At 39.2% G+C, this 27,081-nt stretch overlaps 1 protein-coding gene across 7 annotated transcripts in view; it reads left to right on the top strand.

The window, feature by feature from the left end:
* Positions 1-26,742, top strand: part of STOX2 (storkhead box 2) — a 71,978-nt gene extending 45,236 nt beyond the window's left edge. For 2 of the 7 annotated variants that reach the window (XM_071743270.1, XM_071743269.1), the window contains exons 2-5: positions 2,219-2,352; positions 8,705-8,857; positions 14,146-16,411; positions 21,056-26,742. In XM_071743270.1, the coding sequence (XP_071599371.1) occupies positions 2,328-2,352; positions 8,705-8,857; positions 14,146-16,411; positions 21,056-21,251 (2,640 nt within the window). In that variant the 5' untranslated portion in view covers positions 2,219-2,327 and the 3' untranslated portion in view covers positions 21,252-26,742. Of the gene's footprint in view, positions 1-1,816; positions 1,889-2,218; positions 2,353-2,491; positions 2,679-8,704; positions 8,858-12,827; positions 13,858-14,145; positions 16,412-21,055 lie in introns of those variants that run through there. The other 5 variants (XM_071743267.1, XM_071743272.1, XM_071743271.1 and 2 more) reach the window with 4 other exon arrangements.
* The last annotated feature ends 339 nt before the right edge of the window (positions 26,743-27,081 follow it).

The following is a 27,081-nucleotide window of genomic DNA, read 5'->3' on the forward strand; positions in this document are numbered from 1 at the left end:
CTCTTGTTGTTTTCTTTCACTAAGTGCCTGTTGTAATTCACTTTTAAGCCCACAGAAATTTTTCCTGTTGGCACGAGTTTTGTTGCTGTAAAGTGGGTGTGGGCTTAGCAGACAAACAACCAGAGTTTCTGTGGAATGATCCTGAGGGACCGAAACGTTGCAAATGCCAAGTTGGATTCATTAGAGGCTTTGCGGCTGATCCTGCAGCCCTAGGGAAGGCAAAACTCCTGTAAAGTTGAAGAAAGATTTCCTGGAATGAGGCCTTCCAGGGAATACAGAACTAGATGACTGTGTGTATAGCAAAAGCACAGCTTTTGATGTTGAGATCTTGACTACCGTGCAGGGACCAGTGTAGCAAAACACCCAGCTTACCCTACACTTATAAATGAGCTTCTCTGTGATATGACTTTGCTGCGTAACAATTGCCATGGACCTGTAAACAAAAGTCAGCTTTGGTTGTCTGACTCAGCTGTTTATTTACATGTCCTCTTGAAACACTTTCACAGACGTATTTTAGGCTGGGTTTGACTCTTCCACTGGCAGGGTAGTTGTAAGGCTGGGACGTGCAGCATAGGGAGGTAGTGACCTTTGTATTTTATTCAGTCCCAAGCACTTGGTTTGTTCATTCAGAACTAAGAGAAGTGCCTGTCCTAGCATAGCAAAAGTAGCTCCCAAAGTTCTGTATTTCAGGATTTTATGGATGATGTGCCTACTGTGCTCGAAACAATTTCAGAGTGCTTATGGCATGGGAACCTTTTAAGAAGTGCCCGTGGTTGCACTTTTTTTTTTTTTTTTAATGTTTGCCCTGCATTTTTGCATGTCTTTCTTATTTTGATAGCTAAATCATGACTAGAAATAGTTCTTTTGCAGTGAAAGCAATTTTAAATGTTTCTTTCTCTTAAAAGAACAGCATCTCTTAAAACACCAGCATCTGTCTCTCATCACACATTATTCCTTCCTCTTCTGTGTTTTCCTGATGATATAGCTTAGCATATCCTCAGCAAGCAAAGGGAAACCTAGCACTGGGACTGAGATCCTGACACAGTGACCTCGTTCTAAGCATTACCTTCTTTGTCAGTAGCAGCAGAAGCTGAAGCAGCTCCGCTGGCTCTCGGCACTTGGATCAGTTTGACGTTTTGTGGCTGGCATGGTTTCAGCCAGCTCACTTTGTTGTGAGCCTGAATGGAGAATGGGATGATGAAAAATGAGCTTGCAAGAACTTGTCCTCTGCTTCTAATTTTTTGATAAACAGTTTGCAGCAGCACAACTTTGCTCGAGTGTACGGTAGAGCTGTTTGTTACATGCAGGTCTGCAGCATTTTTCAGGACTGACAAAGGATAATAAATCTTTCTTTTTAAACAATAGAGTAAAAACTGGTAAGTGTAATGCTAAATAGTGAATAATTTCAGAAAATAGTGCTCTTTGTCAGTGTGTGTGTGCACACATATATCTGCATTTGTGGTTTTGTGTATCGGGGGGGGTTGTATTACATCAGGAAGATATGTTGGGGGTGAATTTTTTGTCTTGGCTATAGGGTTAAAGCTTTAGCTTGTTTTTGCTAATGCATGTGAATAGCTTTCTTGTCCACTTAATGAGGAGGCTGGCTTGTTATCCTGTACAATGCAGCTGGGCACTGTTCCAGAAGCTGAGGCACTTCGTTTCAAAGACAAAGAAGCCAGTGCAGACGTAGGGAGAAACCTGGAACGTTGCGCCGTAATTTTTTCACAGCGATGACTCATTTCAGTTCACAAAGGATTCTGGGCAGGGTAGTGAGAAGTCAGGTTGGCTGATCCATTCCTATGACTTCACTTTGCAGAGAGCCAGGGAGAAGAGGAGTGACACTGCAGAATCCTGAGGCACTGCAGTGGAGAGGTGCTTTGCGAAGACTGTGAGTGCCTTTGGAACAGGGGGTGGTGTCAGAATGAGATTCCAGCCATTCTGTGGAAATAGGGCAAAAGGAGAGAGATGTTTTCAAAACACTGTGTGGGAGTTATATTTGTAGTCCCCTTTAGATTCTCTACCTCCACCTCCCCTGTAATTTCTTAACCATTTATTTCTTGTACTTCTGTGGGAATTGTGTGAAATAGCATTCCTTTCTGGGGAACTGCATAGATGCTACATTATTTTTTATATTCTGGAAAGCCCCTATTTCCTGCTTTAAGAGGTGGGTGTTCAGCATATTATTGCCTAAAAGCATGATTTGTTTTTCTTCTTTCAGGTCCTGTGGCACTGACCTATGCTGCAGCCAGCCAGCTTCCACAGTGATATAAAGCCCCAATATGCACATTGTTGTTACATGACAGCTACTCTGGATACTGTACTGGAGCATGGAACCAGACCATAGGGGTTCAGGTAAGTCCCCCTTTTTTAACATATTGTGTGCCAGGAATATAGACATGGACATTTATTAAAAGATACATTTAAAATATTGTTTGAGGAAACACATTCTAAAGCACACAATATATTAAAAAACTACAGTCCTTCTTCCCAGGATAAGCAACACCACTAAAATCTCCTCGACTGAATCCTCTGGGAAAGTTCCGTGCTCCAGCAGAAATTTTATGATCGTAGTTGTAACATGTACTGGGATATCACTTTGGATCAGGAGGCAGCTGGCCACAGGACGTGAACAAAGACAAGGAAACTTAAATCACAGGAAACACGCAGGATGAATGCATGTAAGACAACTCTTCTGACTCGGGGCAATTTAGCACCTGTTTCTGAACATTAGTGCCACTTGGTGAACCTGGATATCCTGCTTCTAGCTTGGTCCAAATAATTCAAAAGCTCAGTTTACATGCTTGAAGTTAATAACTGGCAAGGGACTAGAATGTTTTTAAGAGACCAGTGTTTGTCATGGGATTGGTCATTATTAAGAATCCTGTGTTTTCCTTGGACTGGTTAGAATTGGAGTGGTTGCATTGCCAGATCACATTCTTGAAGTGTTCTTCATCAGTATCTGCAAGGGAAGGTGTGTTTTGGTGTGAGTGCGTTTCAGCAGTGCAGAAGGACCTTGCTGGTTAGCAAATGTGTTGCTGTGTTTGTTGAGTCTTTGTTTAAGCTGCTCCTAACCAGGAATAAATGGGTGAATCTTTAATGTATTTTTTTTCTTATTGTTATCAGTCCTCTGATATGTGCAACTGCCTAGTAAACACAACCTGCAGCTTTGTTCATAAAATATTCCAGGAAATGTGGTTTAAGGGGACGATTTAGCTGTGACTGAGAACAGTGCAGGTAGCACACCTTCTGATTTTCTTTATAACAGATTTTGCCAGTAAAATGAGTTCTTTTCTGTATTAGTGTGCTAGTGCAGTTCTGAGGTATTTCAGAGCAATCTGGGTACTACCTCAGAAATCTGCATGTTCTTCTTGTTCTTCCCTCCTGTTCTTTAATCAGATGGAAATGTCTGGTTTAAAGTGGCAATTAGATATCACTGTTGTGAGTTCACATAGGAAGGGTTTTGTTTGCTACATCTGTGTAAGTATTCTATAACTAGAGTGATTCAGTCATGTTAGGGTTTCGGGGGAGCAAGGGGTTAAAATGTGTAATTCAGGCCACACATGTAACTTCTTAAGCATCTGTCCCATCTTTAAGTAAATCTGAAAATATGTCTTACTAGAAGAGGCTTTTCACTTAATGATATTCTTGAAAAAAAGTTATAATATTCTGTCCATTACCATTAGTTTTGGTTTTGTTTGCTACCTTTTGTTTGAAAAAGGATCTTCCTGTAGGTCTTCCCAGAATGAAATCATAGGTGGCTGTTGACCAGAACAGGCTGTTGGCAAGAAATTTTTTGTAAGACGTTTTTGTTGTGACCACCAATATAAACATGAGGTGCCTGAAGTTACTGTGCTCTAATTGGATGTTTTCTGATTAGTAATGTAATTCTGTAAGCAGCAAAGGTAGTGAAGTCACATTTCCCCTCACAAGTGTTTTTTTGACTGGATTTTTTCCTGTCCGGTGGGAGGTGACTGTGGCTGAAGCTCTCTGGAGATGGATCCTGCATAGCAAACACCCATTGTAGAATCTCTGTTGTCTGTGATCCTTGACCTCTCTGGCACATGCATGTACACAGACTGTGATTGTGCAAGCCTTGTTTCCTGTGGAAACCAGGCTAAAATTTGTGTTTAAAGTTGTCCTGATCCATAGGAAATAGATGCTGGATGGAGAAGAGAAACTTTGGCTTCCTATATTTCACAGGATATAGAGTGTAATCACAGGGTCTCTTCCCCAGTTCAGGGAAATAATGTGGATACATTCTAATAAAGTGTAGTAATTTCCTTAATTTTCCTTCACAGTGACTGTACAGAATTGGCTCCATTTATAAGTCAAGAGGTGATTTTTTTGTCTATACACAAACTTCGTGACACAGGGAGTTTGACTTCCAGGTCACTTCTTTCCAGAAGCAGAATCATTAATAAAAATTCTGTCTTCAGTATGTAGTTGATACCTTAATTGCTGATACATGGTGCAGAATACAGTCTACCTCATTTTCTCCCAGGATGGTGGCACCCAGTCTTTCAGAGAACAGAGACACTGGATAAACTGGCACAGGAGGGGTTCTGACTGGTATGGGTTCAGGATGTGTGAATTTCCATTCCCGGCTCTGTTGCAGACCATCAGTTTCTCAAGGGTCTGTTCAGGACAGTTACAATTATCTAATTTTTTGGAATGTTTTTATGAAATCCACTGAAGAAATGTGACATGTAAGAGCTAAGTGTTTATTTTATGTGCTACATAGTCTTTTGTTCTAAGTAACAGTAATTATTTTTTTCCCACAGGGTAGCACTACAAATCTCCAAGGCATAAAGGAGGACAGATCCCATTCATTGTTTGTTAAGTGCTTAGGTATTTTTGAAAATGAAATGCCACTTTAAAAAAAGAATACTTAGAAAACTTTTTAATGAAAAATTCTTCAGAGAAAAGTTTTAAAAGACACTGCAGGAACAGAGCTAAAGCTATATATATATATGTGTATATGTATCTTGTATTTTAACAAAACATACAGTCAGCTGTTGAAAACTGCTTTCTGAGCTCCAGTTTCCATTTAATTAGGAATGTAAACATATGAAAGTCAAGGATAGTAATTTGATTTCAAACAAAAGCTGCTTGAGACAAGCATCAGTCAGACCTAACTAGAGCCATATGCTAGATCTTTTATATAAGTGATGTGGTCTTCCAAAAAAAAATTAGGAGATGGATATTTGATTTTTAAAAACAGATCTTTAATTAAGAAGGTGAAGTAAGCCTTCTGTTCAGTAGGCTAAGCACTATTTATGCACAAAATTGATGTTAATGTATTAAATCATAGTTGCATGATATTCTCTGTTGTTGTGCATCAGAGTAGCTTGCTCACTGAACTGTAACCACAGGTTGTTTGTAATTTCTCAGAGCCACAGGATAGTTAAGATATTTTTAAAAGTTAGAACCTTCCTTAGCTGAGAGGCTTCTAGTTTTTTATCACTAGATCTAGTAAAAGTTATACATGTGTTCTAGCCTTTTTAAACCAGGAGCCAGTAATTAATTACCTCCAACAGGCAGTTTTGGTCAACAAGCTATGGGGGTAATTCTGGCACAACAATGGTGAAACAAGAATTCCCTTGTCAGTATGAAGAAGGTTGAAAAGCACTCAATGGAAAACAATAAGGCTTAACGGGCAATAGTCTCTTACAAAACAGAAGGGAAGGCTCTCACATAAACCAGTATTTGTTGGCCGTTTCTATTGCATTTAAATCCATCTAAATTATGATTTTATGGACAATTATAGTGTTCTTTATAGTTAGCTAAGTGACTGTTAGGCTCACAAGCATTTGCAACCAGGATGTGTGTTACTCTGGCATACTAACTATAGCATGCTTTAATAGAGATTGTGTTAACTAAGGAACTGATGCTGAATGGTTTATACTGATAAGTTGTGTGAAGTATAGTTAGTGTTTCAGGGCAAACTTTTGGCTTGTTCTGATTGACAAGAGCCCAAACATGTGCAGACTGAATGTTTCTGTGCACTAACCTAGAAAAGCAATTCATGCTGGAGGCCTGGTTTGGAAGGAAAGATTGTATGCAAAGTGCAAGGTTACTAAAATCCAGGTAAAGTTTATCATTCCTTAACTGGTACTTAGCTAGTTTTAAGTTAACATCTCCTGACTGGGGGTGATCCCAGATGTGGATCTCTGCAGGATCTTGGCAGTCAGGGGGAGAGGATGGGCTGCTCCCAGGGGTGAGCTAAGTAACTGGTTTGAGTTCTTGTCCCAGCATCCCTCTGGGGACTGCTGGGAGGCTGCAGAGCAAACCTTCATAAGTCAGCAGCACTTGCTAGGCTTCATATATAACCTTTCTTGAGTCCCTTCCCCACCTCAGGAAGCTGATTGTGGTATTAAGGCCCATTCTTTATATCTAAGTATTCTGGTTAGGAGTGGATGGATCACTGGGTGCAAGGGAGAGGTCTTCCTCTCGCTCTCCCATCCGGGTGGCTGTGTAGGTGGCAGTGTGAGTGCATGGCTGGGGATAGATGTGGGGTACTTTTGCCATGGTGCTTTGGTTTATGAAATAGCCAGATCTCTGATGCTTCAGACAAAACAATTCAGGAAGTTACTGCCCTTCACCCAGATGCCCTTAAAGTTGCCCAGGGAGCATTTCAGTGCCCGATGAACCTGAAAAGGTTAAACCTCAATTGAGGGCAATATGTGCTTACCTGTTTGACTCAGCTAAACTTAGTACTGCCCACAAGAATGCCCATGGTGTGAAGGACAGTAATTTCTTGAATTGCTTAGTAAAGTCTTCATAATTCCTACCATAATCCTGATTCTTTTTAGACATGAAACTAATCATTAAGTAAACTGATCCCCTACACAAAGTCCATGGTGACTGTTGATAAAACTCAGTAATCTTACATGTTTGGCTGATTACACAGATTCGTCTGTGAACAAGTTGGAGCTGACAGCAAGTATAATTATTAGTAATAATAATATAATAGCTGTTATGTTCTTTACCCATTCTGAAATTATGAGGGGACAAATTGTATTTACTCTCTAGTCATGTGAAAGTGTATCTCACGTTTCCCTGTAAACTGCCTTTGATCTTCTTGATTGCCATTGCCTGTAAAGCATTTTTTGGCAGGAACCTTTCAGATGTATCTGAATTAAAAATTATCCAGAAAAGGTTAGATATTAAGGTCACCATTCTGTGGTCATATAAGAGTGAGGAGGTACAATGTTCTGAAGCTGTGCTAGGATTGCAGCATTGGTCTGATCAGGCCTGATTAGGCAGAAGCAATCAGAAGACAGCATAGCACAAATGTGAATTTTAAATCATTGTTGTGTCTTGGGTAATGTGTATCACTGTTGTACAACAGACTGTACAAGAAGAGTATTGAAAAATACTGCTCATAAGTCTCACTGAAGCAGTTACAGTTATGTAATTTACTACTTCCACTAATTTTTTTTTTCAAAGGGCTGAGTGTAATGCAAGATTAAATGCATTTTGATAATCAGTTTTAGAAACTGCTGTTCCTGTTTAGTAGGTGTAGGAGGAATATAGAATTATAGGGTAAATATTCGATCCTCTAAATTGTGGAGCAAAGTTTGAATTTGAATTAATTTCCAGTAATTTGATTCCTAATTTGGTCACAAGGTATTGCTCTGTGGCAGCAGAAATGGGGTGATTTCCCTGAGATTCCGAAGCCATTTAGGTGAAACTGTCTCTGGCTACTGGCTGACCTGTGGCTAGAAAAGGATTTGCGGTCAAGTCCCTCTTGTTCTGTCTGTTATATTTCATTATTCCTTTTCCACTGGCAAAGAAAATCTTTTAGCTTGCTGCTTCCCTCTATCTGAGATCCTTGGGGAACTCTTACCACTTCAAGAGGATGTACAGAGTGAATCTGAAAGCATTTCTGTATTTATATAAAGTATTGTAATATGGACCTGTATTTGTGTAGTCAAGCCAGTATTATCAAATTGTAATGTCTCCTATAACTTTCCTGTTGGTGGTCTTTAGTAATTTTTTTTTAAGTAGGAGTTAATATATTCTTTTTAAAGGCAACATGGGAAAAGGTACAACAAAATTTAATTTTCAGGCAGTCCTAGAACCACTATGACTTCTCTTCTAAAAATATGTACTCTGTACATTTGACATGTAGATCCAGGAGAGATTTATTCAGGGTCTTAAGGCCTTCACAGTCTTCAGGCCTGTAGAGAGTGTGCTGTGCTTCATCAGCTGAGTCAAAATGTAATTCATTATTTTATCAACTTTTTTTTTCCTTAATCTTTGTTACTATTAAGAAAAGGGATTCGATTAAGTGAAAATGATGGCTCATCCACACCTCTAGCCTTTGAAGGGGAAGTAAAAACTCCCCTTTCAAGTCCAGAGAGATGAGTGAAACTGCTTTGCTTGTGCAGTTACCTACCAGGATATTCAAGCACACGGTTTTGCAAAGAGAAGTGCTAATTTGTAGACATGTTTCTGAATCTGACAACTGCACTCTTTGAGAAACTTGTGTCTGCATAGTGTGTATGTGCCATTTATCAAAGTTCACCCTAAGTTGTGAAATAAGCCGTTGGATGGTTCTTCATTATAAGAGTTTTATCCCCAGCTCGGTACAAAGACTACAGAGCTGTGTGCATCTTCTCTGACAGTATCTCTGCATCCTTGTTCTATGAGGAGATTTTCAAACAGAATGCTTCACTGCACTTACATTTTCTTTTTACAGGTGATGTATCACCCATCAGCATGTCTCCCATCAGTCAGTCACAGTTTATTCCTCTTGGGGAAATTCTTTGCCTGGCCATCTCAGCAATGAACTCTGCCCGAAAACAAGTCACACAGGAAGCACTAATGGAGCACCTAACAACCTGCTTCCCAGGTAACTGGACATTAATAAATCATTGGTCAGATGGGCACATGTCTGGAAAAAGACAGTTAACGTGGAGTGTGTTCTCTCTTAAAGAGCAGGTTTCCAACATACCCTATGTCTTCCTCCACCTAGGACAGCCTCTCAGAAGTGGTGTGGCCTGATGCAAGCAGTAGAGTCCAATGATGATGATGTGCCTGCCTCAGCAGGCAGGTTGTCAGCCTCATTTCCAGTGGTTTTCAGAGCATTTTTGGACACAGTTCTGGATTTTGCTTCTGTGCTGCCCTTGCTTAGAAGTCTTTAAATATTTTGTTTGGTTTTGGTAGGGGTTTTTTTTGATAGGAAACTCTCCATGACTGAAGGTTTGGGGAGCCATGGATAGACTTCCTGTGGTCATAAATGCTGGTTTTAATAAGATATTCTTGTCGGCATTTTATAATATTTATCAAATGGAGAAACAAAAATATCATGGGTTAAAGATAATGTGACATCAAAAAAGGAAACCTGTATTAAGAATGTACTCATTAATATGTGTTTCCCTACTGGCAGTCTGTCTGGACTTGGTGAATCATGCAAAACACATCTTGTAGGAACACCTAAAAGTATAAAAAAGCATTGGGCAGAGGTTTACTGCTTCAGAGAGCATAATTTTTTCACTTGTGCTTTGTGTGATCCTGGGCAAAATGTTGAACTGTTTTGTGCCACACTTTACAATTCTCTAAACTGGTTGAGAAGCTTCTCTACTGTATCTCTTGTGCAGCTATAAAAATCAGCTAATTAAAGATGGATCCTTCTCTAAGGAAACTATTGATGCATCTGCCTTATCCAAGCAGCATAACTGTAGCCATGTTTTGATGCCTTGAATTTTTTTCTTACCTTTCAGAACACGAGTTACTTAAAACTTTGAAGGTTCCATATGGCTTTTGCTATAACTGGTACTAAGTTCTAGGATTTCAAAATATAATTCTGAATCCAGAGCTATGTTTGAAATAAACAATTCTTTCTGACATTTAATAATTGCAATTTGGAAATAAATAACTGCAAGTATATTTTGTAAATACTGGCCTTCTGTCCCTGTTTGTGGATTTGTTTATCAGGGTTGGTTTTTGTTTGTTCTTTTTTTTTAGTATACTTGGCTGATTTTAAAAATAATAGTAAAAGTTGTAAGTTCTATCGATTGCAAGTACTTTCTCAGTGATTCTATCAATATTTTTCTATAAACATTATTTCATGGTTGCAATTATAATTTATTGGTGGCATCCCTTTGGTTGAGCATGATTACCAGTGTGGTAATGGTGTGTTGTGCTATACTTGCTAGATAGCACCATACAAAAATAATTCAACAGGCTGGATTATTTTGTAGACTCTTCTCAGAAGCAGCCTGAGGCAAGTTAGCACACAGTCTCTTGCTGCCTCTTTTTTTTTTTTTTTCTTCCACTAGCCATTAACATGTGCATTTTTCAAGTCTGAGATTTAAAAAGGAGAGGCTTGTTTTTCCTATCTCACTTCCCAAAATGTAAAGAAAATAAGAAAATTATTAAAAAAAAAATTTGCCCTTTGTTGTCCAATTTTTTCCCTCCTCTAAAGATAAAAAAGCCTTTTTATCTCAGCCATGATGTTTAACATAGCAAACATACATGTTCTCTCAGTATATGAGGGTTATCCCAATTTTTTTTTCCTTTTCAGTGAACAGAGCCTCTCCGTGTATTGAGTGATATTTTTCACTTGTCTGCCCAGACTCTACTAAATCACCATGGTTTTCTGAGACCTTGTGTTCACTGTGGCTGTTTTCAAATATCTGATGTCCTCCCATATTCTGATAGTTTATTTTTCCTAGCTAGATGCTGATGCTCCAAGAGAGAGGAGAGCATTACCAGTGTAGCAGCACTTGTCACCCTGTGTCTGTCACCCTGTAGCAGCACTTGTCTGCCTGTGTTGTTTGTGTTTTAATGAACAGATGCTTCACTGTGTTTTGTGGTGTGTATAAAATTCCTAAGACCCCAGATGCTATTCTCAAACTGCCTAAGAATAATAAACCTCTTTCCTCTGTGCAGGATCTTACACTTGCAGTCTAGCCCTCTAGTTTGCTGAGCCATTGTGCAGGCATAAATCTGGGCCATGGCTCTATCTGAAATAAGGTATGCTAATTATTTATAACATCACATAGCAACCACTCCACATCCTTAACTAGTATTTCATGAGCCAATCAGAGTATTTCTTTTATCCCTTGTTAAGCCTTAGCATCAGCTCAGGAGAAAATCATTTTAGCAGATTTAACACCATTTAAATACTACTTCAGATGTATTTTTCATGAATTTATTTTATTGAAAAAGTTGGTAATGATAATGCAAATCTTTTGTATGGCTTTTGTTGTTTGTCAGGTTTTTTAAAAAGCAAGAGAGCTCCTGCTGCACATGCTCTCATTATTCTAACTTAGAATTAGACAATGAGATGTTTGTACAGCCCTACTTTATAATTTATTGACCGTGGCTTAAATCCTGTACATGAAATGTAAATCTTTGAAATCCAGTGCAAGGAGTTAAGAACATAACCTTTGTTCCTGTGTTGGGCAGCCAGACCCTTTTATCTGTATGAACATGGCTGAAGAAAGCATCAAGCCTTAGTCTATCCTTTCTTTAATAAGGATTTTTAATTATTATTTTATTTTTTTAATTCTTGCTGTCCAAGTACTGCTACATCATTTTAAGGTGTTCCAAATTTCAGTGTAGAAAAATACATGTGTGTGTTGGCCTGTGCTGCTTTCCAAGCAAACAGTTTTCTGAAAGCTGGCAAATTCCTCTGACATTCACCTTCATAACTGCTCATAATTCTTTAAATATGTGAAATATATATGTAGCACTTAAAATAAGTGTCTTACATTAAACAAGTTCACTCTAGGTCAGTGTTCTTTGTGAGCAGCAAGCGAGACATAATCTTCTGTCTGGAAGCTCAGTGGATGGCATAGTAGACTCTCTTGAGATGCAGAAAATGTACATGTCTGATGATTCAGTGTCCAGACAGTTTCTGCTTTTGAATTATTAAACAACTACATAATCTTAAATAACACCACTGCTGTCGTGCAATTTTTATATGCTAGAGTCTCTAAACTGCTGGGGTTTTCTTCCTTTTCTTACTGTATAATGGAAGAAGGGAGACCAGAAGGAGACTTCTGAATGCAGTGGGGTAGGCTACACATAGACATGATGTAGGCAGGTTGCTGTAGAGAAAAGTCTTGAGAAAGCCAGGAAATCTGTACTTAAAATAGCAACAGTGGGAACCAGAGTTATGCCATTGCTCCTGTCCACTGTGCAGGAAAGCCTAATTTGAGTTTATGCCCAGAAATACAGAAAAGTTAGGGAAAGAGATTGAAATAGGTTTTCTGGCGTTTTACACTAACTTGGGCAAAAATTCGCTGCAGATACATGCACACTGCAAATAATAATATGCATTTTTCACCAAGCAAACCATGGTGCTCTTTCCTTAGTTTTTCTGTAAACTTCCAGGAGAATGTTTTTCTCTCTTTAATTTTTGTTCTGATGTTTTTGAAACAATATGTTAAAAAAAGTTTTTCAGTAAACTAAGGATGAAGAACCAAGTTCTTGCAGACAAAGGCAGGTATGTGTTGAGGTATTCATATGTAAGCTCCTGGAAAATGCAGTGGATTGATCAGGTTGTTTATGGGGAGGTAGGAAGAAAGATTGGATGCTGCACAGCAAGTGCATCTCGGTTGGACCAGGACTGGACCCTGCAGTGCATTTGCAGCACAGGATAGAGAAACGCATGAGTTTGACTGTGTGGTCATCCACTTCCATTTCATTTGCATATTCTTTCCAAATTTTACATATAATTTATTCTCTGAAATCATATCCTTTCTTTACCTCTTTTAGTTCCTGTGTCTGCATCAGCCCCAGTCTTGAAGACAGAGTTTGACTACACAAGGCCCTGACCAACCTAGTATAAATTGGCCCTGCTATGAGTAGGACCTGATGACTTCATTATGTCCTTTCCAACCTAAGTTGCTCTCTGGCTCTGTTTTGGTTTGGATTTTTTTTTTAATTAGTTTATTGTTAAAAAAAACTTAAGATTCAGAGCAAATAGTATTAACTTCTTCAGTTTAGAGTAGACCATCCAAACTTGTGAAAAAAACCATTCTCTAGTTCTAAAAATGTAAACCAGGGTAGGATACATTAAGTTAAAACTTGTTTTAATTCAACAAAATGTACTGAAGATAGCTTTTCCCACTGGAAATATTGTAAGATTTTTATTTCCTAGTTAGCATAAACAGATTAAAAAAAAAGAAAAAAAAAAAAGACTAGCTTGTGATCTAAATCACTTATTTCCTTAGCTCTAAGTGGAACTTATTCCAATGCCCAGCATGCTAACTTACTATTTTATCTAATAAAGTATCAAAGACTTGGTCCTGCACTACTGAACCCAACAGGAGTACTGGTAGTGGGAATGACTACCAGGCTCACAATACCAGGTCTGCCAAGGTCTACCATGTGGCCAATGTGGCATTGCTGCAGGGCTGTTGTACTTGTCCCCCTGTCAGTATGGGATAGATGCACTCAAGTAGTATCCCTCACATCTCACATGAAAGGCAAGGAATGCAGAAGCAAATTTTTAGGAGCCAATATGTAACTTTCAGCATACTGGAAAAGTCTGGGTAAGATAAACTGTATCTTTCAAGAGGTGTCTTTTTTTGCGCAGCTGATATAGTTGAAGCATGTTTTAATGGGAGGGAAAGTCCATTCAATCAGGTTAGTAATAAAAGGGTGGTTTGGGAGAATGCTTTTTTTCTGCGTAGTATTTTTCTGTGGAAAAGCAACTTAGGCATCCAAATTAACAAATAACCACCGTTTTATATGTGACTGGGAATTATAATAAATAGTTCTGGTGAAGTGGGGTGTAAATATTTAGTTGGAAGAAGAATAAAAGCGAAATGTTTCCCTTGACACCCTTTGATATCCAGTGATTCCATCTTGTAGCTTAAGGTCACCTGTGCAATGGAAGTGAGTAGAAGTTCTCTCCTTTTTCTTTTTTTTTTTTTTTTTTTTTTTAACACTCTATTAATGTCCTCCTTTCTGTTTAATTAATAATTGATATGTCAGAAATGTAGTAGATAAGTGTAAAAACAAGCAGAGAAGAGAATGCCTAACAAAGGGCTTTGCTGGAGTTGTGTGTTCAGCATATTCCAGCTTTCACATTGGAGAAAACAGCTATTTGTTGGGAAGGGGGGAGCAAGAGAGTTCTGCATGGTTTTATGCAATCCCTGATATTGTGTTTACTGTCCTTTCTAGGAGTTCCAACACCCAGTCCAGAAATCCTCCGACATACCCTGAATATGCTTGTACGGGAGAGGAAAATATACCCAACTCCAGATGGTTATTTCATTGTAACCCCTCAGACTTACTTTATAACACCATCTCTCATAAGAACAAACAGTAAATGGTACCATTTGGATGAGAGGATACCTGACAGGTCTCAGTGTACCTCTCCACAGCAAGGAACTATAACTCCCTCCACCTCGGGATGCGTCAGGGACCGAACACTACCCAAAAACCACTGCGACTCCTGCCACTGTTGCAGAGAAGACATGCACAGCATGCATGCATCTACCCTACAGAGGAAGTCAGCAAAAGACTGTAAAGACTCATACTGCCCTCCTTCATTATGTCAGGTCCCACCTACTGAGAAAAGTAAAAGTACTGTCAATTTTTCTTACAAAGCAGAGACACTCACAAAGCCTAAGGATGTAGAAAAACAGTCTAAGAAATTTGGACTCAAATTATTCCGATTAAGTTTCAAGAAGGACAAGACAAAACAATTGGCAAATTTCTCTGCCCAGTTTCCTCCAGAAGAGTGGCCGCTAAGGGACGAGGACACCCCTACCACTATACCTAGAGAGGTAGAAATGGAGATTATCAGGCGTATTAACCCAGACTTGACTGTGGAAAATGTCATGAGGCACACTGCACTAATGAAGAAACTTGAAGAAGAAAAAGCTCAACGAAGCAAAGCAGGATCGTCAGCTCACCACAGTGGACGAAGTAAAAAGAGCAGGAACCACAGAAAGTCTCATGGGAAGTCAAGGTCACACAGCAAGACTCGGGTGTCCAAGGGAGACCCGTCAGATGGCTCTCACTTAGATATACCTGCTGAAAGGGAGTATGACTTCTATGATCCCTTGACTCGATCCCCGCGGGAAGGCTGTTACATAATAGAACACAAGGGAGACAATTTTATAATGCACAGCAATCCTAACATGATCGAATCTCACTTTCCCATGACACCAGAGTGGGATGTGTCCGGTGAGCTGGCCAAAAGAAGAACTGAAATGCCTTTCCCTGAACCTTCCAGGGGAAGCTCCCACTCCAAGGTCCATCGGAGCCACAGCCACACACAGGACAGAAGATCAAGGAATGAGCGGTCCAGTAAGGCTAAAGAAAGGTCTAGATCCATGGATAACTCCAAGGGTCCTCTGGGCTCAGCTGCTTTAGGCACACCTGAAGACATAGGTGAAGGCTGTAGCCCAGATGACCAAACAACTAGCCAAACTTATATTGACGATAGTACCTTAAGGCCATCTCAATCGCTCAGTCATCAAAGGGCTCTGATAACGTCTGCAAGCTACAAAGAGACTTGCATCCCAGAAACAGCTAGTGGCAATGTAGAAACCCCCAGTTCTTGTAGCCTTTTGGAACAAAGCAAGCCCACCGAGAATTTGCCGTCGTACAGCGAGCTCAATTCCTGCACAACCAAATCCGCAGTCGATGACTATTTTCAGTGCAACACATCCAGTGAGACTGTGCTTACTGCTCCGTCACCACTGGGCAAGAATAAAGAGGACCATGACACTCTGACAGGGACAGATGGGCTCAAAAAAATGACTCCTGCAGAGAGACAGTCTCAACATATTGCTAGGGATCCCGGGGTGCACAAAGAGGAGTCCCCGAAGGGTCCAAGCAGTGGTTCAGCGGTTGCTGGCCAAACTCCAGAGGTGATTGCAAACGGGCGGCTGGTTCAACACCATAGTGCTGAATCAAGCAGCCTTGATAAGAGGAAAGAAATATTTAGCAAGGATACACTCTTTAAACCTCTGCACAACACTCTTTCTGTGAATAGTTATCATAAGTCTAGCACACCCCTGCTAAAGCCCCATCAAAAGACCCCCTCTGACACATTGTCAGTCAGGTGTGAGAAACTTGAACAAGCGATAGTAACCTCAGTCACACAAGTCATGCCGGTTTCACAGAGACAGCAAGAGACAGCTGGGAACCAGGAGGCCTCCTTTGACTACTATAATGTATCTGATGATGAGGACTCAGAGGAAGGAACCAACAAAAATGCGGAGGAGGAAAAGAACAGGGATGATGTTGGTACAATGCAGTGGCTCCTAGAGAGGGAAAAAGAGAGGGATCTGCAGCGAAAATTTGAGAAGAATCTTACTCTTCTCACCCCGAAGGAAACAGAAAGTAGCAACAACCAGAGAGCCACCCACTCAGCCCGCCTGGACAGCATGGACAGCAGCAGCATTACTGTGGACAGCGGGTTCAACTCTCCACGGTAGGACTGTCATATTCATTGCAGCTTTACAGACTAGAAATTTCCATTTTTAGTTATATGTGTGGGTGATATTGATGACAGAACAAAGAGTTGTATTGAACGGTTCCACACGTTTTCAGAGTTGCCTACAGCTCTGGAATCTGCTGTTCAGATGTATGGGTTTCCCACCATTTCATAAGCAACCAATAGCCATTTGCAGCACTGACTCTGTATTAGTTAATTGTCTGTTTACTGAAAACCTCCCTGTATCCTTTTTTTTCTCTGTATTAAACTTGTGTTTCCATTTAGAATAGAAGGGATGAGCTCCTGTATACTTCCCCCAATCCCATTCCCTCTAGGATACCATCAACAAGACTGGAAGACTAGCCGTGACTAGGTGGCATAATCTTTGTCTCAGACCAAGAAAAATCCAAACATGATGATTGTTTTGGATTTGGGCTTTTTTTGTTTGTTTTCTTCAAAAATTTTGGAAGTGCATCACCGTTCCAGACTGGTGAGACTGGACCAGCCGCTCCCCACACACAGCTCAGGGGAAAGTCCTCGGGGTATTTGAACTTCAGAGGTGAACCAGTGTGCCTGAGCACAGAGAGAGGTGCCTTGCCTAAGATACTTGGGAAAAGAATCCAGATGTTTGCATGGGGTGATGCTGGTTAGTCATTGCCATTCCAGGGATCTCAGACATCATGGAAGTCTCAGTGTCTTACAGGCTTAGGAAGGAGGGAGTTGCTGGTGTGTTCCCTGCCCTGAAGCTTTCACAAGCTCATTTCCAGGTTAAGAAGCTTAACTTGAGCCAACTTCTTTGGTCGCTGACAGTCCTAGTTCCCTGTTAGACTGGAGCTTGCTTTGTTTTGTTTGTCTTGGATAGCAACTCGTAACTCTAAGAACATGGAAATAGTTTACAAAAGTAGTTTTGTTGTAGTAGCTTACTTAGGCCTAAGTTATTTATTGCCTTTGTTTAAAAATAAAACCTCAAAGGCTGGATTTGCATTAGGTGAAAGAAAATGGGGGTTTGCCTTTTTTGTTTTGGTTTGGTTTTTTGTTTTTGTTATCAATTTCTTTTGCTTATTGTTTGGGGTTTTTTGTTTGTTTTTTTTTGTTTGTTTGTTTGGTGGTTTTTTGTTATCTTTTTGCCCTGTAAAAAGTGTTCTTATTCCCCAAAATGACTTTTTTTTTTTTTTTAATCTATAGCAAAGGCTCTCCAAAAGGTATATGAAGAATTCCCTGCTTCTGCACAGGACTAGATTTCATTTTCAGTTGAAGTCGTGTCACTGGAGTGAATTCCTTTGGATTTGATGGATACTGCTGCTTGTTAATGGCAGGGCACAAATTATTTGGCCTGCTGCAGCATGCAGTGATCATCAAACTAGAGCAGGCTTTTAACATATGTATAGTTTTTCTGAGGAAAAAAAATTCAAAAATAACTTGAGTAAATTGTACCACTTACACTGAGTCCAGTTCAAAAATGAAACTTCAGAGACTTTTTAATTTGCTCCTATTTCTGATTGTTCTGCAGATGTTTGGCATCTTTCTCACATTTGTATTTCTCACTATTGTATGAGGCTATTTGCAATGTTCTTTTTAAAATGAATGTCTTCTCTTAGTTGAAGTGCTGTACTTGCAGTCAGTTTCTGTGGAGGAGGATATGGCAGCGTTTGCTTCTTTCCCAGCCTGTCTCACTTTGCAGAGTGTTTCACCTCCAGGATAGGATGTCGACTGGATAAAAATCAGTTCCTAGACTACTATTTTGCTAGCTGTATGCTAGCTGAATATCAAACTTGCATTTCTGGTTAATGCAACGGCAGACATTTCCTTCCCTACTTGTTTACACAAAAGCTAAAATTTCTGTTGATGTTAAACTTAGCTACCAAGAGAACAGAACATGATGAGCATATTGGATTTAGTGCTGCTATACCACTTTGTTTAGATCAAAAGGGAAACAGATAAGCAGCTTTTAATAATGATTGTGTTCCACACATCCCTTTTTATTTTACTGTTTACTTATTAGCAAATGTCTTTTTTTTTTTTTTTTCAAGCCTGCATAAAATAAGCTTTAAAAAAAACAAACAACCAACATAAAAGCAACATTCTGTAGGTGGGGTTTTTTTGAATATTTGCTTTCTAAGACCAGTGGATAGTCTGGATATTCCAAATGATTTTTTTTTATGAGCTATGGACTAAGATGATTAAACTGGATGATTTTGCTGAGTTTTGGTCACTCCTCAGTATAAGTACATAAAAATAATTTGAACTAAGGGTGAATTCAGCCCTTTGGCTGTAATTACCATGCTGTTATTACTTTCTTGCTTTATAACAAAAAAATGTGTTTCCCAGAAATATAGAAAATACACCCAGCATCTACCTGGTAAAATTCACCTAGATCTGGCAGTGTCCATTAGCAGATACCTAGAGAAGATTATAAGGATGGGACATGGATTTAGTGGTGCTCTTCAGGTATACTCTTCTGTCCTCCATTAGTGATGTAACTCCTCACTTCCTGAGGTGTGGTGGTATCTTTTTGTTTAAACTGAAGTCTGCAGTGTTGCTTGGAGAATCAAAATTACCAAGTCTGCATTGTGAAAGAAGAAGTACAGTTTTGAACTGTGACATGTCAAAAAAGGGTATTTACAAATACAGCCAGGATGTAAAGAGGTTTGCAGTGGTCATTTGACCTGAAAATTTTTCTGTGTGCAAAATTGGGGAGCATATCACCATTGGGAAAACAGCCTCACAGTATCTTGTTAATGCTTTTACACAAGTTTTATATAGTAAGTATTAGATGTCACTATTATTTTTTCCCCTTATTTTTTAGAGCTTGTTTAATGCCACTGCTCTTACTGAAAAAGCTAATTTTAGCATTACTCTGCATGCAAAACTCACACTGCAGTCTTTGTATATACATGATGTAATGGTCAGCTTGTAATACCAGAATGGAAAATGTTTGCAGAACTGGAATTGATGGTCCTACAACAATGATACAATACTGAATCATCTCTGAAAAAGCAAGATTGCATCAATTTTTATTAAAAAGCAGAGGGAGAGGAATCAAAAAATGAGCAACAGAAGTGCACCATATGTTATTGAAGCTCACAGAGATCACTCACTGTGTGCATTGCCTATCAGAGCTGTGTGGAACTACTGACAATAAGGCAATGATTGACAGAAGATGATCAGTACCACTTTGATAAATGTAAACTATCTACAGAAGTTTTCTTAAAAGCATCAGAGATTTTCCAGACTCAGTCAGTTTAAGGTAATTTAAATCTTACCTACAAGTGAACAAGGTGTTTCTTCCTTCCTTCCCCAATGCCATGCACTGACATATTTCTCCCCTGCCACATCCAAAGCTGTATGTGCCTACTCCTCCCCTGATGCTAGCATTAATTTTTATTTTTTTCCCTTAGGGCTAGTATTTAAGAGAGAGCAGTCCCTGATGTGGCTGGCTGCAAGGCTCAGCACCAGGGAAGCAGCAGGAACATGTGGCAGGGTCAGGTCTACAAGGCAGGCAAGAGTTCCCCCTTTCAGTAGCAGGTAAATTTAGGTTGACTTTAAACTGACTATGAAACTCTGTCATTAGTATCTTTGTTTCTAGTGCTTATTTTAAAAAAAAAACATTCAGTCTTCTAAATGTACTCTGTGAACGTCTCCATAGCAAGTGGTGATGTCATTTTGCAAAAAAGTAGGGATACAGGTGAAGGATACACAACAAGGGACCACATGGCTATTTGGAAACCAAATTTCTCTCTGAATGAGTATATCATTTTGAGATCAAAAATTAAGAGCAAAAAGAGAATAAAACGAGTAGTAGTAGTGGTAGAACTAGCCTTAGTGTATCTTGGGTGAGTTTTTTAAAAGCTGTAGACTTACATACAGTAATTTTTATTACTGTAATTTGTAATACTGTGATTTGTAATACAGCATTACAGTATTTAATAATACTGTATTACTCTGCATTTGTAATTAGATCACAGCCTTTAAAAGTGCTAAGTGTCCTGTTACTCCTGTGGATAAGCAATATGTTAGAAGGAAAGGAACGTTGTCCATTTTATGAATGAAATAGTGGCACTAGCTGTTGTTTAGGGATTGATCACAGACCAGACAGCATCTTGTTAGTTGCAGTTGTCTCAGCTGTAAAGCAAAATTGAAGTGTTGTTTTTAGAAGTACTGTGAGTTTAGGGTAAAGTAGCTTTTTGGTTAATATTTTGTGTACAAAGACATAGGTAGAAGAGGACACAACAGAGGAAGCTGTGTTATGTCATTTTTCTCCTAGCTCTGCCTAGTCACAGAGTTGATTTATTGGAGTTACTTTGTTCAAAAATGCATCAGTGAGGAAAGAGAATTAATATGTTCCACATGCAAGATGGAAGCCATTTCCTTGGGTGAAAAATCCAGCTTACAGTTTGTGTGACAGCTTCAGCTCTGCTTAGCGCTCTGTCTGCATTTCAGGATGATGACTGCTGAGTACCTCTGGAACCACTTTTGGAGGAACTTATGTATACCATCAAAATGAGATGGTTCATTGACCTGACATTACATACAAACACAGGAAGCCTATTGTAAAACACTCTGTTCTCTTTTCCTGTCTGGCCAATAGATATATAGGCATCTCATATGTGAGTGTGTATATGTATTTCTTTTCCATTCTAGTACTCGTGAGAGCCTGGCATCCAACACTTCAAGCATTGTTGAAAGCAACAGACGTCAGAACCCTGCTCTGAGCCCTGCTCATGGTGGTGCAGGCCCAACGTTCAACTTCCGAGCTGCTGCAGACCCACCACCAAGTGAAGCTGAGAAACTGCAGAAACCTGCTAACTGCCTGCAAGCTTCTGTCACTAGTGTCTGATAGTCATCCTGCCTCAGATCTTCTGTCTTACCCTATACAGCAAAGTTTACGACACTGGGACTGATGTTTACATCTTTGGGGAAAAATTAAGAAAGCATCTCAACCACAGTTTTAGTGTTTACTTAAACTGTGCTGCTAAGTAGACTTGGGGCAACAAAGAAATCTTTATTTCAAGGTATTGCTTTTCACATTTGCGGCTCTGTAGCAGCAGAATAGCAGTAGGGATATGTACACTTTTTGCTTCACTTAATTGTAACTGAGCACATATATGAAAGTCTAGACACTGTAAGTGTAATCTGCATTTTCAATGTTCATGCAGTTGCCAACTTCATTTTAAAAAAATGCCACAGATGTGTGATGCCCCCAGTCAGAGGCTAAACTCTGCTGCAGAGTTGATCGGTTTTTACTTCAAAAACTGAGCCACTGCTGAAAGTAACCAGCCAGGATCACCATGAGGAAAAACAATGCCAAACATGACAAGTGATGACCTCAGCTCTATCTGTGAGTTGTATTAATACTAATCATTCATTTTCACTGTGCGTTTTTGTGACACAATTTTGCAGATACCCGTTTAAGCGAGTAAAAAGAGGTTTGGGTATTGTTTTGGTTTGGGTTTTTTTAAGTGGAGGGTGGGAGGGCTTCTCCTATGTTTCAAAAGTATGAGAGATGTTTACTTAAGGGAGGCTTGCTACTTGACCTTCCCTAGTCACAAACCAGGAGGGGGGCCTTGGTGTAGAGGGGGGAGTGGGGAGGGAAGGGAAAGTTATAACTGTCATGGAGCCACAATGTGGAGTGACGCAAAATATAACAAATGTCTTCAGTATAAATCAATATTTAAAAAATATAATCTAATCCTTGTGTCACTACTGGTATTGCAACTTGCCATTAATATAGGAATCAGGACAACTAATTTCTTGGAACAAAAATATTCTTTATGATATAAGTGACAAGTATGGCCTGAAGAATTGATTTCTTTCTAGTGGAAGGACATAAATCTATTTTATGTAGCTTATTAAATAGAGTGCCTAAATTAGGCTATTAAAAATAGCATACATTGTAGTGATTATCAGAGAACAAAATTTAGAGAATTATAAACTTCTGGCCTTTTTATTCAGTGGATGTTAATTGCAATTTAACATTTTATGGACATGTCTAGTTTCTAGAAATTAAATGTGTCCATACGGTTGGCAGTAGAAATCTGAATTCTGTAGGTATGGTATATCCTCATTGCTCTCCCTCAAACTGTTACTCTAACGTAATTAGTACTATGCTAATTGCTGCAGAGTCACTTGTAAGGGTAGTTAAACTCCAAGAGTATTTTTTAGGTATAGGGTCACATTCTGCTCTGTTACTCATGCAACGTGGTAGTGCAACAAACTGACTTGAAATTTAATTCTTTATTATCAGAACAGACAAATTGGTGGAAGAATAACAAAGAAAACTAAAATGTTCAACAGCCCAAATTGTTGCATAGAAAAGGAACATTTACATTGTCTAGCCCTTGTAGTACATAGGTATGGAACCCAACTGTACATATTAAAAGCCAGTATTTTCATCAGGTTCTGGTGACATGTATTACTCTGTACACAAAGTCATTTGAGCTTCACTCATGTTTTTTATTGTCATCAGAAGTCTTTATTGAAGGTTAAGCCTTATGTTACACAGTTGGATATGGTTCATTTACTTTTAAACCATCTTTCTATCTCTGGACACAGTCAGTGACCAGTTTTGTCAAGGACACCCAGTCAATGCACAGGTCTGTTTTCCTTGGTTTCAGTGTATAATTTCCATTTCATAGGAGCAATAAGACCTTTCAGTGCACATAAAGGAAATTATTGTGCTTTTGGTTGGTTATCAAAGTCACTTGGCCTTCAGCCTTCTGCCTTATCACGCCTTCCAAGATGTGCTCTAATTACCATATGATGCTTTGCATGACACATCCTATTATTCAGTATGTAACTCCAGCCATACTTATTCCATGCAAACTGTAGAGTCAGAGTTTTTGTGGGGAATTGTCATTACTATGCAGTGGCTGACTGTGATTTTGTTTCTGAGACAAGCTCTGACATCAGTAGTATGTATCAATTCAGTAAATAAAAATGTCAAAATGATAAAAAAAAAAAAATTACAGTGATGATCTGAAGTGCTAATGGCAGTATTAAAATGTGAACAGCAAGAACAAATATCACCTATGGGGAAAATACTTGTTTGTCATAAACTGATCAGAATTTATGCAGGCAGCTGGTTGTACAGAAGATGTAAATCCAACAAAATGTGATAGTACACACCTATTAACTGTATAGTACATTATTTCCTAAAGTTCCCAGAGACCAGCAGAGAACATAATGTCATATTAATGTTGACATGGCGTTGTACCAATATTAATGTGACTCTTGTAATATGGAATGTAAACAGAAGTTTCAAATAGAAACGTTCTAATCTTGATTTTTTTTTTTTCTTTTAAAATCAACAATGGAATATAAGGAAATTCCATCTTGAGGTTCTGGTAACAAAACCACGAGAGTGGAGCTTGAGTGCTTTATGTCACCCTAATCCTTTGGTGAAATCATAGCCTTGTATTACATGGTTGCTTATCTGTCATTCTTCTAATGTATCAATTTAAAGGTTTACAGAGTTAGATTAGGTTGAATCTGTGTTGTGTTCAACTGTAAAGGGTCAACACAAATCTGTCGGCATTTTGCACACTTAATATGTATTATTATAATACAACATGTTACTTTTATGGTAATTTTTTTTACACATATAACTACCTCCATGAATTTGATGAAATGCAGCAACATGAAAAGTGTATTGTACAAAGCAAGGTTAAAAACTTTGAAGCATTAGGTCATGGCGTTCTCTTGTGTGTCAATGCTTGTGTCTGAAGTCATCATGTTTCCATTGCAACAATTTCCTTCTACAATATTAAAAATCTGGCTTTCAGATGAGTCACTTTGACAAGGCTGCATAATTGGGATAAAAGTGAAAGGAAGGCTGAAACCTTCCATCCTCTCCCCAGTTACTGCTAAAATTTCTGCCTGGTAGAACTTGAAAATGTATTTGTAATTTAGTAAATTAGGAACATCTACAGTCTGTGAAATATGATTGACGGTTTGGGGTTTAGAGAAGACACCCTGGGTATTTTCTTGGCAGCCTTCACATACTCTGGGCCCTATTCTGCCTCCATCTTTGTCAATGTATCAGGTCAGAGTATCTCTGAACTGGCAAGGGTGTTAAAACAGCTCTTCCTTTAACAGTGTGCACTCTGTTCTCTAGACAGTGTGCATCCAAAACGCTTGCTCCTATAGAGATTGTCAGCAGCCTTTACTTGACTTCACTGGGAGCAGCACTGGCACTGGGGTCCCTACTAGAGGTATGTGTCTATTGTTCAAAGAACGTAGGCAGTTTTCCAAGAAAAATGAAGTTGGCTTTTGAAAAGTAGCCAACTGCAGCAAGCCGCCTTTCAAGAGGGGAAAAATAAAGATTTTTCCAAAAACCAAAGGAAGAAAGTGGCAGTTGAACCTAAGCAGATCGCATTTATATACAAATTTTGATTTATGAACAACTCTTTCAGCAAAACTAGTACCATTATTCTGATGCAAATTACCAGTTGAGCTAATTTTGCCATTTTTTTTTCAGTTAAAAAGTCTAAGAAATCATTAGCCACTTGACTGCTTGCACCACTGTAAAATGTCCATTATACACAAAAATATGCACCCAACTTTAAAAAGTAAAATGTATTGGAAAACAAATATTTTAATGAAAACCATGGGTTAAGTGCTTGCCAGCAATAGTTGTTTTTAGAAAAGAGAACAAGCAAACCAGTATTCAGAGGCCATCATAAACATGGATAATACTTTGCACTTGAATTATGACTTTTTGCCTGAGAGCCTTGAAGCACTTGGTACCAGCTAAGCCTGGTGAGCCTGCAAAGTAGGCAGAATTCACCAACCCCACTTTAAGTCCAGGCACATTGAAAAAACATAGGCTGAGAGTCTGCAGAGTAATTTATTAACCAATTGCTTTCTTAAAGTTGTTGGAATGAAATTAGTAGTTAAGCAAAGTGTTTCATGTTTATACTCTGAAGTTTTTCTGATACATTCAGTATGTTTTAAGTAAGAGAGAAGCTACTTTCCAGTCCTGCAGAGACTCTTGGATTAGCAGTGCCAAAACCAACCAAGTTTTCAGTTGTGAGTAATGCCAGTGGTAGTTTTAGAAACAGTTATTTTAATTAAAAATCTGTTTTCAAATACATTTCACCAAGCTTTTCCCAACACAACTATTGTGCTGAGGAAGCACGTAGCACTCCTAATCTGGTGTCGCACCCACAGTTTACAATTCTCTTTGCTCTTCTGAAGATAACTGTATAGTATTAGAGAGAAAGTTCTATTTTTTACAAAATTCTTTAAAAAAAAGTATATATCTAAAATGTTCCCCCCATCATAAGTAAAGTGCATCATTACTGCATGAGAAGCATGCAGCAGACCCACCAAAAGCCAAGCTGGTGCTAGCAGAACACGGGACTGTCTCGCTTCTTCCATAGCAGCGCTCTGAATCTTGGATTTGTTTCCGTGGGTGTCAGCCTGGCCTGACTCCCCCGATCCCCCGCGGATCTGACAGAGATGGGAATGGGTCATTAACTCCATTGAAGCTCAGTTCTGAGCTGAGGGTTTCCGTGTTCCTCCCCCCACCCCGAGACACTAAACAGAGAGAAGGAGGGGGCTGCCACAGGCACTGCGCGCCCCCGGCTCTACGGGCAGCCCGGGTTGGGATGCTGCGACAGCCACCACACCTTTCCCACCTTGGAAGGGCAATTTTCCGTGTGGCATGCTGCCCTCGTGTTATATAGTGGCTAGAGCCACCCAAAGGATACCCCAGAAGTATGAAAGGGCCCTTAGAGTAATTGGCACAGATGTTACTTTTGTATGTGGAGGAGACTTGGGTTTAAAGGGATCAAAATTCTGCAGGTAATTTTCTGTGAGTGACTGAATGTGGCTGTTGCATTAGGTTTAAATGAGTAAATAAATGCAAGTGGGACTTACTGTATGTTAGAAGGGAGTTTTGCAGCCAAGACTGCCTTGTATAAATGTGTTTGCACTGAAAAAAAAAAATAATTAAAAAAATTACTTGGTCTCTGGTTGCTGTAAAGGTCATCCAAGATGGATGTTCTGTTTATATTGTATAGTATTTCATATGAAATAATTACAGTTCATGAAATGTCTTCCCTAACGTTACTGATTTATAACAGCACATTTGTAACATGGTTTTTATTGTGTCAGTGTACCATATTGTAAATGATGATTACTTGTCATGCTTAGTATAATAATTTAAAGGAAAAAAAAAAAAAAAAAAGGACAGGGATTTTTGTAAGTCTATATTTGAAAGTCCCTCCATATGGTAATATTGTGTTCATGTTGTTTATGTAGTGTTGTGTGAAATATCCATTTTGGATTGTGTTACTTTTTAAGATATTAAATAACATTTGGTTATATGTTCCAAGTGGATTCTTTGCACCCACCAGTGGTTTTTAGAGAAAATTATCAGATTTCCATTTTGCATGCTGTTTTCCATCCCTCTCGTAGGAAGCCTTGCAGAGCAAACCAGAAATCTCAGAAAACCAAGGGCCATTACAGCATGCTGAGGCTTGCTGAGTTTATATATGGTTCAGAAAAGGTCTGTGAGCCATTGCAGTAAGAGAGCATACAGGGCAAAATTCCATGGTTCAGAAATGTACTGGTTTGGATTACTGAGTGCAGAGTGTGTGTGATCCCCACTGAATGTGTGAGTGCCCAGCTGAGGTGCACCCAAGCTCCTGGAAGTGACAAGTCCC

The sequence above is a fragment of the Heliangelus exortis genome, chromosome 4 (assembly GCF_036169615.1).
Source record: "Heliangelus exortis chromosome 4, bHelExo1.hap1, whole genome shotgun sequence".
Classification (NCBI taxonomy): domain Eukaryota; kingdom Metazoa; phylum Chordata; class Aves; order Apodiformes; family Trochilidae; genus Heliangelus; species Heliangelus exortis.